This window comes from Cyprinus carpio, chromosome A8, assembly GCF_018340385.1.
Source record: "Cyprinus carpio isolate SPL01 chromosome A8, ASM1834038v1, whole genome shotgun sequence".
NCBI classification, from domain to species: Eukaryota; Metazoa; Chordata; class Actinopteri; order Cypriniformes; family Cyprinidae; genus Cyprinus; species Cyprinus carpio.
The window spans coordinates 14591767-14610825 of record NC_056579.1 but is presented as its reverse complement, the minus strand read 5'-3'; the positions used below and the strand labels follow the sequence as shown (position 1 = coordinate 14610825).

The following is a 19059-nucleotide window of genomic DNA, read 5'->3' as shown; positions in this document are numbered from 1 at the left end:
TCCTGATATTTATTTATAATATACTTAAAAAAATTATATATATAGGGTTCTTTTTGGCCATTGAAAATGTTCACAGAACAAGTAAAAATATGTTCCAATCTAGCAGAAAAACTTTACTTTTGATTAAAAAAAATTGAGACCGAGAAACCTTACCTTTGAGGGGAAAAATTCCTTATCCAATAATCCAAAAGACTGAAATGTCATGCAAAAATAATGCAAATTCATTGGTTGAAAGGTGTGGGAGCCCTACATAATGAGGTTATGAAACCAGATGCGATTTTATTGTTTACTGTGGAGGAGATTACTTTGAGACTCATTCATTCTTCAGTCCTTCCTTCCTTAAAAGACAGATTATGAGTTTGCATATCTTATAATATTGCCATTTTATAATACTGTGTTTGTCTGCTGCTCTACTCTGAGGTGAGATAAATCTGTGGTGTTTTTATTTTTTGTAAATTTTTCTCTTCAATTTGGTTGTGTGTGTTTATTTGATACTACATGTCTTTAGAGAGACATAATGCAGATACAATGGAGACAGCAGTCAGTGTATACACCACAGAATGTCCTTGGTGTGACTGCATGCCTTTTCCTGACTGTTAGAAATTATTTACCCACCTCTCCTTTTCTCTCCCCGCTCTGATTGGCTTGATCTCCCCCTTCACTCATTCTTCCCATGCTGCATTAGCCAATCAGATCCACCGCTCCCATTGAAAGTGTGTATGATTGGCTGGCTGGCCTGTGATGCTGCTGCCTCTCTTTCAGAAGCAGTCTAGACTGCAGTGACAGATTTTTCAGTGCGAATCGAGCTGCTGTTGTCCTGCAACACGTCTTCCGTTCATCTGGAAATTCCTTATACTACATACAGAACATTGTGATCTTTTCTTTGTCTGAATCCATTCACCGGTCTCATTGCTCCTCTTTCACTGTCATAAGTCAGCACATCAGCTGAGCCTTTTCCCATCATTTCATTCATGATCCCTTACGTTTAATCTGTTTATCTCCCATTTCTCCAAACGTTTTCTGACCCCACTTTACAAAAAGAGAGGGAAAACTGAGCACTGCGTAGCCCGAAGGTGAGTACACTTGATTAGAGTTTAGAGTGCAGCAGTCAATACAGATGCTTTTTACTGCACTCTCTGCTTTCTTCTTGTGTCGTGTCTAATGCAACAGGTTCTGTATGTACCTCATATATTGAACAGGTCATGTCATTGTCAAGGGGAATGCTTTATAAAAACTAGCCAGAATACTTTATATTATTATTATGCATAAATGGACCACACACATCTCTATTCCTGTGTTTAGCAATCAAAGTATTAGCTGAATGATTTTAATATTCAGATTAGTTAGTATTATGGTGATATTCTTCTCCCAGTGCTTGTTTTGTGCCTTAGGGGATTATATTGTTGAATATCCCACAGTGTCATCATTTGAATTTTATGGATTTTTTTCTTAATATCCATGTAAAGCTGTGACATGCATAATGAACATTTGATCCTATGGGTTTAATAGTTTTTGCATCCTACCGTATATGAAATATATTGTTGGCCATTTAAATTTGTGTATATGTTTTATGTTGTTGCTGTTGATGTATGGGCCCTTAAAGGAACAGTTCACTCAAAAATACACATTCTGTCATCCTTTACTTACCCATATGTTGATTCAAACCTGTATTACTTTCTTCTGTGAAACACAAAATAATATATTTTAAGAAATATATATATATATATATTGGTCTATATTTCTTTTTGGATGTCAGTGGTAACCAATACTAATTAGCAGAAGAAAGAAATTGATACAGGTTTGGAACAACGTAAGGGTAAGCAAATGATAACAGAATCTCAATTTTTGGGTGAACTGTCCCTTTAAGTAGGTCTTGAAATGTAGCTGTGATTCTTGTCTGAGACTGATTGCATTTCTCACATTAAAAACAAGGTCAAACATATAATAATGCAGATTATTGTTGATATCAGTTTAATCTCTTTGAATAAAGTGATTGTTTTCTTCTAACAGGAATCAGTTCCACAATAGTATGAAAAAAATAGGCTTTGACAGGAGCTGTCAGCAAATGAATCGCTAAAGCTGTTTTCTTAAGAGCTGAAGGGCCAAAAACCAATAGACCTCAAATTTCAGAGAGCAGCAGAAGCATCCAATTTCATCCAAAATGTCTCAGCTTATCGCCCTGTCCTGATGTCACATGGCAGTATCAGTGTTTTGGCTTTGCATCAGTTTTCCCAAAATGTTTCGTAATCGTTATAGGTTCTAAAATGCAGATCTCTTTAAAATCCAGTACTGCTATTTAGTATGCAAGAGACATTTGTATCTCAAAAGTGCTATATTTCCTGAAAAACCCACAACCATTGCTTGAATGTGTTATAACATCTCGTTTAGAAGTTGATAGATTTAGCAGTGTTTTATGCAGTAAATGTTCAGCTATGCATATAATTTACACACACACACACACACACACACACACACACACATATATGCATATATATACACATTTATTCCTGTTATGGCGAATCTGAATTTTCTTTCTTTTATCACTATTGAAAGCAGTTGTGCTGCTTAATATTTTGTGGAAATACTGAAATTTCTAAATGATTCTTTGATGAATTTGAAGTTTAAAAGAACATTTATTTGACAATTAGTGGTGGGAATCACAGAGTACCTCACGATACGATACATGGCTTACAATACCGATAATATCAATACAAATAAAAACAAGATACAGCAATTCTGTGATAATCTATATATTGGTAGACACTCCTATAATAATACGTCACAATATCTGTCTAACTTTGAAAACAAAATGCAGGATTTCTCTCTTTATTCAAGTCACGCAATATGCAAGATGCATGATATTGGATTTATGCACATATCTGATATTGCCAATATTTTTGAAGTGACGTGACATACAGCCAAGTATGGTGACCCATGCTCAGAATTCGTGCTCTACATTTAACCCATCCAAGTGCACACACACAGCAGTGAACACACACACACCGTGAACACACACTCGGAGCAGTGGGCAGCCATTTATGCTGCAGCACCCGGGTAGCAGTTGGGGGTTCAGTGCCTTGCTCAAGGGCACCTCAGTCCTGGAATTGCCAGTCCGAGACTCGAACCCACAACCTTAGGGTTAGGAGTCAAACTCTCTAACCATTAGGCCACGACCTGCCCATGACTTTTCAACTCATTTTGGCCGATAACCAATGCCGATACCAATATATTTCCTTTCGCTTTGGAAAAAATGTCAAGTCTATCCTATGCAGAGATTATAAACAAATAATATTTAATTTTGGTTAGTTTTTAACAAAAACTACTTGTTAGGTAAAAAAAAATAAAAAAAATAAAACCACAATGGATTTCTTTTATAATGAGAGCACATTGAAAGCTTTGAAAATACTATAAATCAACTATGAATCAATCACAGCCATTTTTTTTCCCTTCAGACAGATGCAGAGGTAACCTTAACATTTTATTTGAAGATTTGACATTTGTAGATGGTCTAAAGCAAAAGAGGTTCTGAAAATCTTTTAGAGCTCCTTTTATTTAAGTTTTCATAATCTGTTTGTAAAATATATCACACATTAATGAATAAATCTGTATATTTATATTGATTTAATTTACATGTGACATGTTTGTGGTTTTTATTAAGCTATAGCTTCTGACCCTTAAATCAAAACATAGTGATTTAATCATGATTTTGATGTTATTTGTGTATTTGTAAATTTTATTACAAGTAGGCCAACAGTGCCTTCTAAGTAAATACAATGTCGGTATAATTTTTCATATCGGCTGATGACAATTTTTACACTTTAAGCCTTTATCTGCCGATTACAATAGCGTTCTGATGATATCGTGCATACCCCCCCAAAAAAACCAAACGTGTTCTGTCTGATCGGGGCCTAATTGGTTAACCGGCAAGGCTATAAAGCACATGCAAATAATGTATTTTTGTGATTGTGATCACAATCTTCACCTTATTTTAATTAAAATATCAATATTTGGTGCCAGCGTATCAATTCTCATATCGCACAGGGAAGGACAATGATATATTGCCCTATCAATATTTTGTCCCCTATTTCAAATAGAAATGATTAGTAACATTTATTAATCTTTACTGTCATGTGACAGTTGACTTTTGTTGTTTTTGATTAATTTAATGCATCATCATCATTGCATTATATGTATTCAATATCTATTCCATATATAGGTTGAATTGCAAAAATGACAGTTTCAGGCATTATGCCACCCATTTCTTTCACATCTAAACCAAGGGTGACTTAAAACATAACCATGACTACTATACAGACCATCCTTTGTGACAGTCAACAACCATGTGATGTTTGATTATGTGAAGTGTTGACATTCACGTGACTATTGCACACAATTCGTAAATACCATGAGCATGTATTAGTCTGGCTTTCCCACTGTTTACATTTAATTCCCTTTAAACAACAGGCTTAGTGAATTGAAAGAATGTGCCGTTGTTCCCCCTCCGAGTTGACTTTGGTATCACTGAGCAGTGATTTTCACCCTCTGCATTGCAGGTTTGGTCTGTGGTGTGGAGGACGCTCTGTAATTCTACAGGTGATGGTTTTGACGTCACTATACGATCATATACTGTGTCTTTGTAATGCTTTAAAGTCCATTCAGTCATCAGCTGTTGACTGATGTTCTAAATACCGTACTGTCCCCCCGTGGTGTAGGATCAGTCGTTCCAATAAACAGGACTGATCAGATTTCACCGAGCACATAGTGGCCCATTTACAGACCTGCCGTTTTCCAATGAATTTGACCCACTAAGATTCTTAGAGTGGGGAAAGCAGGAAGCGAGGAGGCTGTAAGCAGGTATTAGGGGCTGCGACTCCACAGTGTTGCACAGTGCAGCTGGAACACGACTAGCTGTACTGCTTCAGCTCGGTAGGAGACTCAAACCTGAAATCAAGCCAAGAAGCCGAGAGGAGATGTGAAGCAGGAGTGATTGTTTTGCGGTGCTTGCTGCGATGTTACATTCTGTTATGGACGTACACTTTTAGTCACGTTGTGTCCTGGTCAAACCTGAATGCTTCGCTGTTGGTGTCTTGTAAGGTGGCCAGTTAATGTAAGTGCTTACAAGTGCCTGTTTTATGTAATGCTATTTGATGTATTATTTCAAACCTTGAAATCTCACTTTAACTTGCGTTAAATATAGTAAATTTCTATACTAGTTAAATTGTAACATTTCAAATGTGTATATCCCACCTCCTAAAAATGCTGGTTCTGGCCTGTCTCACTTCAAAGTTCTTAACTTTTCAGACTCTATCCAATGATTAAAGTCATACAATAATGTAATAATCTTATAATCTGATGAAAAATTGTAGTCAAACAAATTTGTGATTATTAAACCTGCTACCACATGATTTCCCTCCTTTTTACTAAACAATGAAACATTCTTCTACAGTTTTATTTGGACTTGTCAAGTGGTCAGGTTTGTCATGTTCAACCTTCAGCCCCGTTACTGTGAGTTATTGTGAGGGGGAAAAAATATTTTTTTTATTTTTTTTTTGGAAAATAACAACAAACATTTAGCAACCCTGTTACTCCGTTTATTTATTTATTTGAATTAAGAATTTTGTGAATTAATTTGATATTTTTTACTAGGTCAAGGCACAGTAGCAGTGTTTTAAGCATCTGTAGATGTGTCCTAATGGTTGATTTCTAGGTTTATAATAACCATGTAAATTCATGGAAAATGAATTCAAACTTTCATATAGTTTTTAACTCTGTTACTCATCCCCCCCCCCCCCATATTTGAATTATGAATTGTATTTTTTATGTTTATTACTTGAAAATAACTAAAACTGAAAAAAACAAAAAACGATGGGATCAGTGTTTAGATTCCAATTTTGATTTCTTGAAGTTGATAGTCAGCATCGTCAGAAGGATATAAGCACCTCCTTTTACTGACCTTTTATTGTTTGATGTTGAGAAAAGTGCCCTAAGCCTGTATTTTAATTCTTTTATTTTCCTAGCTTTAATGTTCCTTGACATCACCAACACCTGTCTCTCCAACTTTTCCATTTCTCACGGTCTTTTAGGCTACATTATGCAATCTACAAGGAAAGATCAAATACTGTCTAATGATGTCCTTGTCTTTCTTGTTTTGACAGCTGAAGACGTCTTTGTGGACAGGACTCTTGGAGGGCCAAACAATGGAATGCTCTCTCCTGCCTACACTGCTCAGCACTCTACAGACTGAGGTTAAACGGCTTAGTTAGCAGTGTGCCTCTCCCCCAAGAACTCTTTTAGCCTGGGGAAAGTTGGGAAAAAAAAAAAAACAGGAGAAGGAGAATTTCCTTCATAGTACAGCACATTATTCCAGTTCTTTGTAGTTGTTTGTTTGGGATTCATTTTTCTTTGTGTGAACACAAGTCAAGATGGATTTGGAACCGTACCTGTGGTTGGTCGTGATTGGCTTCATTATAGCCTTCATCCTGGCATTTTCAGTGGGGGCCAATGACGTGGCAAACTCATTTGGCACAGCGGTCGGGTCAGGGGTGGTGACACTACGTCAGGCCTGCATCCTGGCTTCCATATTTGAGACCCTTGGCTCCATGCTCCTCGGTGCCAAGGTCGGGGAAACCATTCGGAAGGGAATTATAGATGTCAGTTTATACAATGACACGGTGCCGATACTGATGGCGGGAGAGGTCAGCGCCATGGTCGGTAAGTAATGGCTCATTTAAAGTTGAAACCTCAGTTTTGAAGATTAATGATGGAGAAGCTTAGCGAGGCATTCGTTTATTTGCTGTAGGCAGCCAGATTCTGGGAGTCATGATCACATGTTTTAGAGCAAGATGTGATAGAGCATGTTAGCTGTAATAAAAAAAATTCTAATTCAAAGAACACTGCATGGATGTTTTTTTAAATATATATATATATATCACTGGGTAATGAATGGCTACATTGTAATGTTTTTAATAGTATTCCTTCTAGAGTCTGTATTGGAGATGGAAGGGAAGAGAACATATGGCTGGAAGACTTTTTTTTTTTTTGTTGCTCCACCTCCCACTCATATTCCCGTCTCTTTCAGGGTCTGCGGTTTGGCAACTCATTGCCTCTTTTCTGAAGTTGCCCATTTCTGGAACTCATTGCATTGTGGGATCTACTATTGGCTTCTCCATGGTTGCTATTGGCACTAAAGGAGTACAGTGGATGCAGTTAGTCAAAATTGGTAAGAAGAAAAAAAATCCATTATGCAATTCATTATTATACTGTGGTAGAAAATTTTAAAACGTTTTTAAACGGAGCAACTGAGTGCTTAAGGTCAGCCTTTTACTGAATGTTTCTTCTGTCTAATTCTTTATTTTAATGTCCTGTGTCCTAATTCATTTTACACTACTGTTCAAAAGTTTGGCATTAGTGAAAAAGAAATTATTTTATTCAGTAAGGATTCATTAAATGGACCAAAAGTGATAGTAAGTCCATTTATAATGTTGCAGAAGATTTCTATTTCAATTAAATACTGCTCTTTTGAACTTTATATTCAAAATAAATACTTAAAAAAAAGTCACAAACATACTAAGCAGCAAAACTTAAGAAATGCTTCCTGAGCACCAAATCAACATATTAGAATGATTTCTGAAGGATCATGTGACAGTTATTTTTAATTGTAATAATATTACACAGTTTTTTATTTTTATTGTATTTATGATCAAATAAATGCAGCCTTGGTGAGCTAAAGAAACTTCTTTCAAAAACCTTCAAAAAAATCTCAAGCATTTGAATGGTAGTGTGTTGTTTCTCTGGAGTGATGCTATCTCATTTTTGTTGTCAATATACTTGTAACCGAGATGTATAATTTATTTAACGTTGCCTGTTGGCCTTTGTGCCTCTAGCAGCATTATGCGTCATTATACTGGCTTGCTATTGGTTTAGTAATTGCTGTTTATTTAATGCAGTTGCTTCGTGGTTCATCTCCCCTCTGCTGTCTGGTCTCATGTCTGGTCTGCTTTTCTTCATCATCAGATATTTCATACTTAGCAAGGTGAGTCATGGGTCGACTGTTACACCTGTCTTTCATCACCTTACTTCAGTGATCATGCTTTGACAAATTTTGACATCGGAATGGAAAGTTCAAAGTTCTCAGACAGGTTTTAAGTGTTTTGTGCGTTTGATTCAGACATTCAATATAAACATTCAAGTGTAGCAGAGACATTTGTCCAGTCCTTCAGTATACCAGTCCATCATCGGTCCTTATAAGACCTCACGTTTCCATTATATTTACTCTTTAACATGCATTCAGCTATATCCAAGTAACGGTGCCTGTGGCTGTTTATATTGCATGACAATAGCTCATCTGTGATGGCACAGCAACTGCTTTACAGTCGACAGCTAATTCATCTTTTAAATGTGTGGCTGGTGTAGACTCTGCTTCAGTAAACTATCCCTTTAAGAGACTATTTCAATTACTGTTGTTATTGCTAAAACTTAGAAATGTTGCCTTAGCAACTGAATTAAGTTAAAAACTGAAGTACTAAAATAACTAGAAATAATAATAATAAAAAAAAAGCTAAACTGCAATATTAAAAATTCGAATAAAAATGAACGCATAAAATACTGGTAATATAAAAATAAAAGCTTATTCAAAATATTGACAAATACTATAGTTCTATATAAATAAAACTAAAATCTATAATCTAAACTAAAACTTACATCAAAAATAAACTTTGAAATGTGCTACACCTGAATTGTAATGACATTAATGTACAAACTAAGAAATTAGCAATAAATGTAACATTGGATGTTTTTGTTTATTCATGGCATCTGTGTGGTATATACAGAGTTTAAGCTCTTTCTGTGATCTGTCTTTTACAGGATGACCCTGTTCCCAATGGTCTTTGTGCTTTGCCCCTCTTCTATGCATCAACCATTGGAATCAACACCTTCTCTATCATGTACACTGGAGCTCCCGGTAAGCCAGTTTTGAAGCAGAAACACATTCACCCAAAAGACATCCTTGATCAGACTCAAGTTTGTTTGTTGTCACTGAATAAGTGTCATTGAATATGCCATGTTTTCGACATTGTTTTAAGATAGCTTTCCATGTAAAATATAATTTCTGTCAAGATAAATGCACTGGATTGATTTTAAATCTCACTGCAAAATGTTTCTATGTGTGTGACTGTCACGCTCTCTCTTTATTGTGCAGTACTGGGCTTGGAGATGCTCCCTGTCTGGGCTATTGCCCTCATTACTTTGGCTGGTGCTCTGGTATGTGCCGGTTTGGTCTGGATTTTTGTTTGCCCCTGGATGAGAAGGAAAATAGCAAGTATGTTCTGTCCTTTTCCCTCCCGCAGGCTTGTGACTTTAGGTGTTTTTAATGTCTGTGTCAGATCTCTGTGTGTTTGTCCTACATTTTCTATTTCTTTTTCCAATTAGGAATCAATTATCTGAGGACAGTTGTTATTGCTAACTACATTTGCAGAAATTGTGTGATCCACGTGTTTTTGACATCTGGCCATTTAGTTAGATGTTATCTTTAATCTAGCTTTGGAAAAAATCAAAGATGTGACTCAGCATGAGGCATCTTGACCAGCTCTGGAGGGGAAGGATTTGCCTAACATCTGCTGCTCTGCTCTGCTGGGGCGCTCTGTAATGTAAAGACAATCTTTTGCTGGCTCTGGCTTGTGGGCCCATGTTGCGTTTGACTGACGCTGAGAGAAATGAAAAACAAATAAACTGAAGCTGTTTATTTGAGAACATCACACTGACTTTGTACAGTCAGTGTACTTTTCTCAGTGCAAGAGTGGCTGCCCACATGTTTTGATTGAGAGAAGTGTCTTAATGAAATGAAATGTTAAAGCACTGCTTTCACTCACGGATCAGTGCTTTAAATTGTTGCATGCTTTATTAAATTTGTTTTCAGATCAAGGGTCTGTTTCATAGTGCGGTTTCCCATGGGAAACATTAGAGTTGTAGGAATCTATTTATTTATTTATTTGGCTTTTTGGCCATTGAAAAGGATTGATGTGTGAAGCTCAAAATTAGCATTAAATATGTGGGGCACTAATTTAAAGTGCTTGTTGTTGTTGTTCATGATCAGTGCTCGTTTTAAAAAGGCCAGTTGTAATCATACTGATATCACAGTTTTTCGTGCATGGATTATCCATGTTTATGAGTGATTATGTTTGCCTGATTATATTATTCTCATTGTAATATTGTTAATGCTGCTTTTAATTTTCAGCTTTTCACCAGTTTCATGAAGCTTGCCTACTTCCCCTCGTCTGCTCTGCAAATAACATTTCTGTTGATTAGGGATGCACTGAAGATACAATTCTGGCCGATACCAATAAGAGAAAATTCAATATAATTTTGTCAAAATTGCACTACCATTTAATTATTTGGGGTACTGTGTTTTTTGTTGATGAAAGAAATGAATACTTTTATTCAGCAAGGCTGCATTAAATTGATCAAAAGTGACAGTAAAGACTCTAAAGATTTCTATTTCACACAAATCTTGTTCTTTTTACAACTTTCTATTCATCAGAGAATCCTGTAAAATGTATTCACAGTTTCCACCAAAATAATAAGTATTTCAACAAAATGATAAAATATAAGAAATGTTTCATGAGCACCAAATCAGCATATTAGAATGTTTTCTGAAGAATGGAGTTATAATGTTGATGATACAGCTTTGCATCACAGTAATAATTTACATTTTACAATGTTACAGGTATTTTAAATTGTAATAATTCATAATAAAACTATTTTTACTTAAATAGTTTTATTTGTAACTTTTACTTAAAATAATTTTATTTTTAATCAAATAAATGCAGCCTTGGTGAGCATTAAAGACTTTTTTTAAAAGCATTAAAAAATATTGCTCAAAAGACCCCAAATTTTTTAACTATAGTGTTAATGTAAAAGTAAACACTAAAAACTAAAATCAGATCGATGGGTATTAAAATGTATTGTATCAAAGTGAATTTAATACATTTAATGATAACATTATAATGTCCAATATGAAAAAAATATTTAATTTGCTAAAGATTACATTTAAACATGTTATTGTTTTTAAAGATTAACTTTAAGAGACTTAACTTTAATATTAACTGTAAGCTAAATGTAAAAATAATGGAAATAAGATGATGCACAATTAAATATCCAATATGGACTGATATGATAAAATGGCCAATAACCAATATAATGCTGATGTAGATTGAAACCTAACATATGACTTTCTGTTCAATGGTTTCCTCCTTTTTCCCCAAAACAGGTCGGCTGAAGAAAGAGCATGAACTTTCCCGCATTTCTGATGAGAGTTTGGATAAAATCCCAGAGGAGGAAGAGGAAGCCCCTGTGTTTAAAGAGCTTCCAGGTGCGAAAAGCAGCAATGATGCTGTACTGCCCCTGACAGAGGAGTCCACAGGAGAGCTGAACAGCCTGGCTAATGGAGGCACCGTCCTGCCCAATGGCAGAGTGTATGGTACGTTTAAGGGCTTGTCTTGTTTTTAATGGGTACTCTCTGACCAAAATGTCTTGCGCTAACCTGATGGGCTCTTTTTTCTTTTTTTTTTCTGTCAGGTCGCACCAACTCCATGACCAACGGGTGCCTCAAGTCCCCTGTGTCCAATGGGGGCTTCAGCTTTGATGGACACATGCGCAGCGATGGCCAGGTCTATCACACGGTTCATAAGGACTCAGGTCTCTACAAGGACCTCCTTCACAAGATCCACCTGGGCCGCCTGGAGGACGAGCGCAGCAGCTCACGTCCCGACAACAACTACCGCCACCTCCGCCGCAACAACAGCTATACATGTTACACAGCAGCCATCTGCGGCATTCCAGTGCAGCCCCCGATGCGGTCAGAGTCCAGCGCCCCTCCTCCAGAGGACAGTGAGAAGTTAGTGGGCGACACGGTCTTCTATTCGAAGAAGCGTTTGCGCTACGACAGCTATTCCAGCTACTGTAACGCGGTTGCAGAGGCTGAGATTGAAGCGGAGGAAGGTGACGTGGATGTGAAGTTGGCAGCAGATAAAAGGGAGCCCCAGGCCCCAGCTGAAGGGATGCTGGAGGACTGTGTTGATGAGGACAAGGAAGAGAAGGACAAGCCTCAAGTCTTCCTGCTCTTCCACTTCCTGCAAATCCTGACCGCCTGTTTCGGATCGTTTGCGCATGGGGGGAATGATGTCAGGTATGCCACTTGACGTCTTTGTTTCAAAACCAAGATTATTTTTCGTACAAAAGTTTTTTTTTTTTTTTCATGTGCAAGTTTTTAAGCTTGCTTTTGAGAAACTTTAGTATTTTCCTTTTTTAATATTTTTCCTTTTTAGTATGATTAGTGCGTTCAGAATAAGACCTACTGTACTATGTGCACCATTTCTTCACATTCCACAGCATTAGTGTGCCCTGAGAACAAGCCCTCAGTTCAGTGCCACAGCGCTACAGATGATTTGGCTCATACCCAAACTGTTAAGACTGTTAAGACCAAAGTGAGACGTGGCCATTAGTTCAAGTTAACTTCTGATGCTTAATGTTTTAACAGTTAAAATCTTTAAATTGATTTTGTTGGTTACATAAGTTGATTATTGTGTTTCTATTTAGTGTGCAGTGTAAACAAAATTCAAACAAAGTTCTCCCTTCTCTTCAGAAAAAAAAGTGCTAAAGCTCTCAGTGGGGCAGTACCTTTTTGAAAGGTACAAATATAGACCATATGTACGAATATGTACTTATATGCACCCTTTAGGGGTAAATAAGGTATAAAAGGGTACTGCCCCAGTGACCGCTTTTGTACCAATTTTTTTTATTTTATTTTTTTTACTGAGAGCATGCGATCTCTCCACTGTCAAATCAATAGCAGCACAAAATGAAATAGTAATTATTTAATAAATGTTATTAATATGTAACCATAATGTTTCTTTGTTGATTGAAATTATTTTTCCATTTTAGTTTTGGGGCAAATTAATGTAGGGCAGATTCATTCTCTGATTTATATGCTCAAAAGTTCAGGGTCAATAAGGAATTTATTTATTTATTTATTTATTTATTTTATTAAAAAAGAGATTAAAAGAGATTTTTAAAAAAGAGATTAATAAATTTATCAAAAGTAAATAATGACAATAATGTAAAGACAGTAATGTTACAAAAGATTTCCATTTTAAATAAATGCTGTTCTTTTGAACTTTCTATTTATCAAAGCATCCTGAAAAAAAAAAGTCATGATTTTCACACAAATATTAAAGTGCAAATCTGTTTATAACATTGATAAAAATAAGAGTATCAAATCCGCATATTAGACCAATTTCTGAAGCATCATGTGACACACAAGACTGGAGTAATGTCATAACAGGATGTTATCTGGTCATAATCATAATAAATATGGGGGCTGAGTTCAAGTAATATGTTGATTTAAAGACCACATGCCTTCATCCCTATACAGTTTGTATCATTACCTTGTTGTAGTCACTTCCCCTGTGAACATGCTTGTTTTTTCCTTTTTTGCAGTAATGCAATTGGCCCTTTGGTGGCCCTGTGGATGATTTACGAACAGGGTGGGGTGATGCAGGATGCGACCACACCAGTCTGGCTGCTGTTATATGGCGGCATTGGAATCTGTACTGGGCTGTGGGTTTGGGGTCGACGTGTCATTCAAACAATGGGCAAAGACCTCACTCCCATCACCCCCTCCAGGTGAGATCAGCCTTTTGGCAGAGAGCATGATGTTTGTGCATGAAAATTGATGCACGTGCTCCCATTGCATGCAGATGTGATGATTTCTTATCCACGGTAAGAAATCATCTTAAGCCCAATGCACACTGTAGGATTTTGCCGATAATTTTGAAATTTTACCTAAGATCTCACTTGCATCATACCATTCAATCTAACACACAGCAATCAAAAAGAACAGAAAAACTGCACAGTGTACAGTGGGCTTAATTTAAGTGGCCTCTTACAGGAAACCCATGACAATGTTTTATTTATTTTTGACAATACAAAAGATGTCTGTCTTTTCCTGTAGCAAGTGGAAAATTGTTGAAGTGGAGGACCGGTTTTTGGTGTAAAACGCTGACAGAACTGAAACCTTCCTCTTGGTCTTAAACCAGTGCTGAAGGTGTAATCATAGACTACAGAAACGGAGCATGTGCTTTGGTAGCAGGGACACAATAGTTTATCTGATACTGAAATCTTGCTAGATTAGTTCTGTTTATCGGCTTTTCTCCTCTCTTGTTTGGGTACATGCCCTCAATCCTAAATCGGGTTAAATATGAAGGACCTTTATTTACATTTTTAACACACTTTAGAATAAAGGCAGATTAAAGGAGACTGGTCCCTGTTTTGCACCCACCACTCAGAACTGCCCGGGTTTGCTAAATTTAGCAAGACACTTGTGCACACATCCTCAGCGACCTTGCTTTCTCTTAGTAACGAGACAAACTGTCAAAAACAAATGAGCTTGAGTTGATAATCAGAACAAGGGCTTTCCACCCTATAAAAAGACCTCTTGTCAGTGTTCTGAGAAAGCCAACAGCGGATAATTTTTATAGAGATGCTTGTTAGGAAGTCATGATTACTAAACACTGATATACTGAAAGGTAACTGGACACAAATCCAAACCAAAATCAAACATTTTAAATGAGCCTTTGAAATAAAAACGCTAATTGTTTTAGTGTAATAATCTGTTTCTGTTGATGTCTAAGCTCCAAAATTGTATATATTTAAAAAAAAAAATTAATTTAGAAATTAGTAAATTAGTGTTTCTTTTTGAAAATTCTTTTGATTTGCTGGATTAATTTGCAGTTTCCCAATGTGTGTGTGACTGAAGAATTTCACACTGCAGGTCTCTATGATCCTGCATGACAGGCAGTCTATACTGGGTGAGTGTGCATCAGGTGGCCATGTTCCCTGTCTCATGCCCTCACGTAGCGCACAGAAATAACAATGAATGTGACCTCAGTATCTGTCAGCTTGCTCATTGCCTTTGATGTTTGTTGACAGGAAGGGAGAGTTTAAAAAAAATAAAAAAATTAATGGGATCGATGTAAGGGAATAGTGAACACCACGCAGTATACCTTTTTTCAAAACTCTTGCTGTTTAGATTGGTTTGCATGATTTAATGGAAGGTTTGTCTGCTTGTTTGTGCACAGTGCATATCTTGCGCACATGTTCATGCTGTCTGTGTGTTTTGAGAGGCCACAGGAGTTTATCTGTAAAGCGTGATCACCACAGAACTGCCGCTGTTTCCACCTGCATGCATGCACACGGTTTTTACCCTGCGATACACACTCTCACATTCATACTTAATAGGCAGAAACTCACAGAAAACCGGTCAGCCTTGTTTTCTTGTTACTTCAGCTTTATCTCCTTGTTGACTTTTTGCATGCTTGTTAAAATGTTTCCACTCCTCCAGACCTGCGTGCTGCATGTGCACCAGCCTCTCTCAACGGCATGCATTGTCATTACTGGTTGAACTGCAGGTGTGACTGTATAAAGTTGTGTTTTGTTGCCCTCCCCCCGCAGTGGATTCACTATTGAGCTGGCCTCAGCGATCACTGTTGTTTTGGCGTCCAATATCGGACTTCCAATCAGTACGACACACTGCAAGGTAAAGATCGGGTCAGAGCCCAGCTGGCCCCCTTATTGTGTGCATGCCACTAAAGAGAAGAGGGAGCCGTCTTGTTTTTGCAGGGAATGAGAAGTGCCCACATCAGCTTTCAGCATATGATACTGCTATTTGTTATTGATAAATAATGACATGGATGCACAGCCACTTGACACTTTACACAAATAGGGTGCTGTCCTATTACAATAAACGGACAAAATCTCATGTTCTACTCTATTGTTTCAAATTGAGTCAAATATTTTGATGTGTCCCGTCTCGTTGGTCTTGACCTCGCTAGACCTCAAATGTAATCAACAATTAAACTCATACAATCAAATGATATTTTATATTTATAAATAAATGTTGAAAAATGCTTAGTGTTATGTTTAGTAAATAACTAGTTGTCAATAAATAAGTTTTCCAGCTCAAACATTTAATCCAGTTACCAAAGTTCAGGTACAGTTTTTAAAAAAAAACAAAACAAAAAAAAAAAAAACTTTTTTTTTTGTTAATTGAAATAAAGCTCAAATAAAATAAAAGTATTACATGAAAAACTTCAAAATGAGAAATGTTGCATTAGCAAATAACTGAATTTTTTTAAATTGAAATACTAAACTTATTGAAACTAAAACTGAAATGAAAATGAAAGCTAAATATAAAAAAACTAATAAAAATGGCAAAAGTGCTTAACAAAATGACTGAAACTAAAAATAAACTAAAAAAAAAATTCAAAATATGAATAAATAATGCTATTAATAAATAATACTAAAAAGTTAAAACAATCAGAAATAATACTAAAATAGCACTGTTACTACTAACAAAAATATAGTACCAAATTAAGTAGACTAATAAGACTTCACTATTATTTTGAAATGTTATTTTTCTATTTAATGTATTTAAATACAGAATTATTACATAAATATTAAGCAAATTATCAAATAAAGCATATCATGTAAGATGTTGTTCGAAGTGCATCTGAACGATAAGCACTTTTTTTTTTCTTCTTTTTTTTTAACTGATAATGACATTTGATGTATTTATTTTTTTAATCAATATTATACTCTGGCAGGTGTACAGGATTCTCTGATCTCAGCCATCCAGTTACTGATGTCATTAGTTTGGTCACTGTTTCTGATGGTTATAAAGCAGCTTTACTGCACACTGATGTCAATCCTGGGACAATGAACGCTCTCATCAAGGCTGAGACAGCTCTCTCAAACCCTTTAGAAATGAAGACGAAGGCTCCCTCTTCTTCTCTCAGGCTTTGGTGCATACAGGATGAAATAACACTCTTCTCTTCACAGATCTGTGTTTAAGTGATGCTTCACTACATCATCTCTTTGTCCCCCTCCTCCTCTCTCTCATGGCATGTTGCTGTGTATTTGTACGCATTTGCTCGGGCCACTGGTGTCTTGCTCCATGCTATGTGTGTCTCTTACGTTTTATCTGTTGTGTTTGTCTTGTCATTTGTCGTCTTTTCACAGTGGATTTTGCATTGAAGTAATGAGTGCTCTAACAGTGCTCGTTGCCTCAAATGTGGGCATTCCTATAAGCTCCACCCACTGCAAGGTATTGGTATAGTAGTGAAGCTTTGGTAGTGCTAAACTCCACCCCCATAGCTTCACTAGTGTAATCATCGAACAGCCAATCAATGCTCACCTCTGCAAACATGTAACTCCATGATTGCAACTTCGATTCGCCTATTCGATTAATCTGCTTAGTTGTTATAAAAATAATGCATTAATCAAAGACAGTATGTTTTCTGTGTAGGTACTGTGTAGTGCATACATTGTAGTCCAGATGCTAAACATTTTAACCAAACCATTCCAATTACAGTAATCCATTAAAAGTAGGTAATTTCTCCTCATTAGCATAGGTCAACAGCCTGCACTGTTCATATTAGGCTAAAACTGAAATGAGAATGAGTCCAGCAATCTCACCTATAGTCAAAAATCAATAAAAAAAAAACGTGTTTACATTTTGCTGCTACACATCCCTAGAGCACAAATGAGCTGACCTCTATTTATTCTCTATTTTCTTGTGTGTGCTTTATTATGTTTTTGTAGGGGTTTGGGGATGCTTTGTGATACAAGAGCAGTCGAGAGCTTTAAGCATGTTTGGCTTTAGACTGATACCTCATTCTACTCCATGACCTCTATTCAGATTCATTAACTTCTCGAAAAATCTTTGTAGTGCTTTAAAACCTGAATTGAGGCTAAAGATAGAAGGCTTAAGGTTCAGTTTGAGTAAGGGCTGTCAAGTTAACATGGTAATTTGATGTGATAAAAAATAAAGGCCTGTTCACACCAAGGACGATAACTATAAAGATATAGCTCTAATAATTGTTCTCAATATTAAAGAATGGCACACCACAAATCCTGCTGTAGTGAACTCAAGAGCGTGCACTTGGAATAAACAGACGATATCAATGCTTATATAATTATCTTCATAGTTATCGTTCTTGGTGTGAATGGGCCTTAACACAATTAAACGTGTATTTTTCTCTCTAAATTATATATATATATATATATATATATATATATATATATATATACACACACACACACACACACATGTTTGTGTGTGTGTGTGTATGTACATATGTACACACATATATATATATATGTATATATAGTGTATATATATATATATATAAATAAGATATATATATATATATATAATATACACACAGTTGTGCTCATAAGTTTACCTACCCCTTGAAGAATATGGAATATGTTAATGATTTTCACAAAATAAGAGGGATCCTGAAAATTGCATGTTATTTTTTATTTAGTACTGTCTTCAATACGCTATTTCACATAACGGATGTGTATATAATATATACTCCACAAGACAAAATAATAATTGAGTTTATAAAAATGATAATTGAAAAAAATTATTAAAAGAATAATTGGGTTTATCAGCATTACTACGGTGAGCATGTCATGTCTTTCTGTCACAGCATCCAAAATATGAATTAGCAGGCCGTTAATGTTCAGGTGAGCTTTGTCCAGTAAAGCCACTTATATTATTATGAAATGGGAACAAAGACATTGCAGCAATGGAGGAGTCACATCTTCATCAGGTTTATTTTGATTAGATCTTGTTTGCTAAACAAATTCACAGAAAGGTCTTGATTTCATGGATAAGTCACATGGATCACAGGTCAAGCGTCTTGCATGATGTTCGAGTAGATCAAGGGGTTTAAATCATGGGAGAATTAAAGGCCTAAAGTCTTTTATTCTCTGTTGTTGACTTTGGATTGGCTTTTGCTCCAGATTTAGCCCCCCTGTGATGGAGGCTTCGGTTACACTGACTGTATCAGAAGAGCCAGATCGCTCAGCAAACACCTGTCACCATATCCCCAGAGTCACACAGCATGCATGGAAATGTTACTCCTCCTGCTGCCCTGTGTTAGGCAGGACATGACATGACTTTGCCTTTCAAGCAAAATGAGAACATGACTAATGCAG

At 36.3% G+C, this 19059-nt stretch overlaps 1 protein-coding gene across 5 annotated transcripts in view; it reads left to right on the top strand.

Annotated features, from left to right (window-relative positions):
• Positions 1-19059, top strand: part of LOC109095012 (sodium-dependent phosphate transporter 2-like) — a 34356-nt gene that overhangs the window by 9563 nt on the left and 5734 nt on the right. For 2 of the 5 annotated variants that reach the window (XM_042762419.1, XM_042762423.1), the window contains exons 2-10: positions 6156-6711; positions 7079-7219; positions 7947-8032; positions 8863-8959; positions 9197-9316; positions 11264-11473; positions 11572-12181; positions 13492-13677; positions 15505-15589. In XM_042762419.1, coding sequence (XP_042618353.1) covers positions 6423-6711; positions 7079-7219; positions 7947-8032; positions 8863-8959; positions 9197-9316; positions 11264-11473; positions 11572-12181; positions 13492-13677; positions 15505-15589 — 1824 coding nt within the window. In that variant the 5' untranslated portion in view covers positions 6156-6422. Of the gene's footprint in view, positions 1-484; positions 1074-4336; positions 5108-6155; positions 6712-7078; positions 7220-7946; positions 8033-8862; positions 8960-9196; positions 9317-11263; positions 11474-11571; positions 12182-13491; positions 13678-15504; positions 15590-17070; positions 17156-19059 lie in introns of those variants that run through there. The other 3 variants (XM_042762422.1, XM_042762421.1, XM_042762420.1) reach the window with 3 other exon arrangements.